The sequence below is a fragment of the Gavialis gangeticus genome, unplaced genomic scaffold (genome assembly GCF_001723915.1).
Source record: "Gavialis gangeticus isolate Ggan-Ray unplaced genomic scaffold, GavGan_comp1, whole genome shotgun sequence".
Taxonomy (NCBI): domain Eukaryota; kingdom Metazoa; phylum Chordata; order Crocodylia; family Gavialidae; genus Gavialis; species Gavialis gangeticus.
This window is the reverse complement of record NW_017729000.1, coordinates 19,207,545-19,210,586: the sequence shown is the minus strand read 5'-3', so window position 1 is coordinate 19,210,586 and position 3,042 is coordinate 19,207,545. Positions and strand designations below refer to the sequence as shown.

At 45.0% G+C, this 3,042-nt stretch overlaps 1 protein-coding gene across 1 annotated transcript in view; it reads right to left on the bottom strand.

Annotated features, from left to right (window-relative positions):
- Positions 1–3,042, bottom strand: part of SH3RF2 (SH3 domain containing ring finger 2) — an 83,366-nt gene that overhangs the window by 4,844 nt on the left and 75,480 nt on the right. The window contains exon 7 of the mRNA XM_019506368.1: positions 1,415–1,647. Within this exon, the coding sequence (XP_019361913.1) occupies positions 1,415–1,647 (233 nt within the window). The remainder of the gene's footprint in view (positions 1–1,414; positions 1,648–3,042) is intronic.

The window sequence follows — 3,042 nt, the reverse complement described above, 5'->3', positions numbered from 1 at the left end:
CCCCCCCCCCCCCCCAATAGAATCACTACAGAGGGGACAAGTCTTTTGAAGTAAAACAGCTTTACAGATAAATTGAATTTTGAGCCTAAACCGTTGATAATGCCCTTTGCAAATGAACCTTCACCCCCTGCAATGACTGCATATCTCAAGCAGCAGCTCAGTCTGAAGGCATTAAGAAAATGTTGCTGCAACTGCTCCAGTAGCTGGAGATCTATTCCAAGGCAGTCTCAACTGTCTGAAATAAACCTTGCCAGTCTCATGGAAAAATGTAACAAGCTAAGCTCTGTATAAACCCCTGGAAAGAGCTGTTCTGTGTACTGAGCAAGGAATTTGGAATAGCCAAAATGACAATCCTTTTGCCCTGTCCTTGTTCTGTGTTCAACGAAGAAGGGTGATTCAGGAGCCCTGGCTTCTTTTGCCAGTTCCATCTTAGTGTTTCACCATGACAGAGATGGACCACCAAAGATGGATGTAATAATAATTCCTTGTTCGAGTCTCAATTTATAGATATTTGCATGGTCAGCTATTGCAGTTATGAGAGCCACAGATATGCCGATTTTTAAATAAGTATTTAGTAAATATTTAGTATTTTCATTCTGAGAAAGTCTTTATTTTTTGAAAGGCAGCCACATCTAAGGTGGAAGACAACAACCAACAGAGCAGCAGAGGAAGCTTATGGTCAAAGAAATACAACACGTGCATACTCTGACTCAGAAAGTAACCTCTAACCTCTTGTATAGCCCAAAAATAGGGTCAATGTGATACCTGAGTACTGTCAAATACGCTCACGATTATCTTTGCTCATACAAATTTCATGCGGAACTTTTTGCAGTTGCAGTATTTCAGCTTGGCTTCTCATTTTGTATCTTCTGAAATACTGAATCATTATTTTCTGAGAGCATCGAATTCAGCCCTGTGGGATTTTTTTTATTGCTACAACACCAGAATCCCAATTTCTACAGGACTGTTGTGAAAGCCCACGGTTCCTGCTGTAAACAGTACGGACATCTGCCGTAGCAAGAATGGACAGCACACACAAGAGTGGCTGACTAGACCTGCAAATTCATCTATGTTTTACACTGGCCGCATCTGATCACCAAGCTGCCTTTCCTGACACATCCCTCTCTCCAAGTCCATCTTACTGTAGGATGTATGGGTGACCCAGTAGGTATATTTGTGAGGATGGCTAGTCTTTGTCCTTGTCATTGGCAGAGCTTAGCGTGGGTACTGGCATCCAGCCTAGCTGGTGCTTTCACTGAAGCTGCTAACTTTTCAGAAGCTGTAGTGTGTTATTTATTATTACTTCAGCCTTGGCTTAATGCATTAATTAAAGGCTTCTAGTAGTGCTTAGGGAGAAAAGTCACTTGTGAGCACAGTCCCTCCCTGCCCGCTCCCTGTCTGCACCAGAACTTACTTTTCCTAGTGTTGCCATGTCCTCGCCTCAGGGACGATTGTCCTGGAGTGCCTGGCATAGCCATGTTCCTTGCTGGTGAGGTCATGGTTGTTGGCATCAAAGCAGACTTCAAAGGTCTGCTTTGCCTTGGCCCATTCTCTGAGATGCTTCCTTGGGAGGAAAGGGAGGATGTAGATAACGTCCAACTGGCATACAGGGAAGGCATCCTTGAATCTGAGATGTTGGATGATTTCCTGGTTTAACAGATTGAAAAGGACAGCAAAATAAGAGCAAGTTAAAGCTGCAGAGTTCAAATCTATATTTTCAATCCCCTCCAGTCATCCAGGTAGATTTTGCTTCAGTGGATTGGAAAGAAACAGGGCGTTTGCCAAACACAGATCCAGATCAGGATTTTTTCAACGCTACCACTAGCTTCCCGGGATAAAGGGGTTCAGGGCAAAACATTCGGGAGCCTGCACAGATTAGTTTCTTGATTAAACTGTACTCTCAGCCCTTTTGCTCTCGCATTGTAACTGGGCCTTCGAAGACACGACTTTGAATGCTTTGTGTCAATGGCATTTTGAAAGGAGGCCTTCTAGGTGCCCGGCATCCACCAAAGCACCAGCTCAGTAAGAGAGAGGCCTGGCATTATATGGGGCGTGGGCTTTGTTCCACCTCCTTGCTTCAGGCTGCACAGAAGCCATCAAAAGCCATACTCGGGTTTCAGAGGCAGATATCTGCCAAACAAAAATCCTGTGGTAGTCGTGGGGTGAGGCACTGCTGCAAATGGTTTTCAGTAGAGCATGTTAGTCTTGGTGACTGAAGCTTGCCCAGCAACCTGAACTGTTCCTCCCCATAGTGTGGCAGGAGCACATTGCAGGAAAACTTCTGTGCAGCAAAGAGCTCATTGATTTTTGCTCAGGAGGCACAAGCAGTCCTTTTTCCTGAACTGAATGAACTGGGCAAGAGTGAGCACTGGGTGACAAATGTCACACCTTCCACTTGAGGCTAAGGATTGATTCCTCACCACAGCATACAAGTCAGAGTGGTGATTCTTAAGGACAAGGCTGAGGTAGCGAGGACGCCCCTTGGCCCTCTGACTCCACTTTGCCAGCTGCTGTTCAGGCCCCGCAGTGTGCATCTGTCACTTCTGATTATTCGTCTCCTCATCTGCTTTCCCTGGAGAGGTCACCTTGGCCCTTTCACCTGAATCCAGTAAATTGCCAAAACAGCCATCGATCTTCCCTGTCTATGTGATGTCTAAGTAACTCTCCTGAATACGCCCAATTCCCTGGGAAAGTGGGCCAGGGGAGGTCTCTGCTAACTTTGCTGAAGGAGGAGAAAGACAGTGTTTCTTTACTTTACTTTACTTCCCTGTGGCTTGCTTTGGGGGTGGAAGAATGATTTATAGTTTAATAATGGAGCAGCAATTCATCAAAATAACTGAGGCATCAATTTATTATGAAGAAATTTCCAAAACAGGATACAGAATAGCAGCTCCAAAATTGGTACTTATGGTTGAGGCACTTTATGAGCTACTTAGGGTAGCTGAGCTGTGCTTCTGATTGTTTGTTTGCTCTGTTTATCAGTGAGGTGGGGCCTGGGTATTATCAGAGGCTATATTGCAGGGAAATGAGCTGGAACGACAA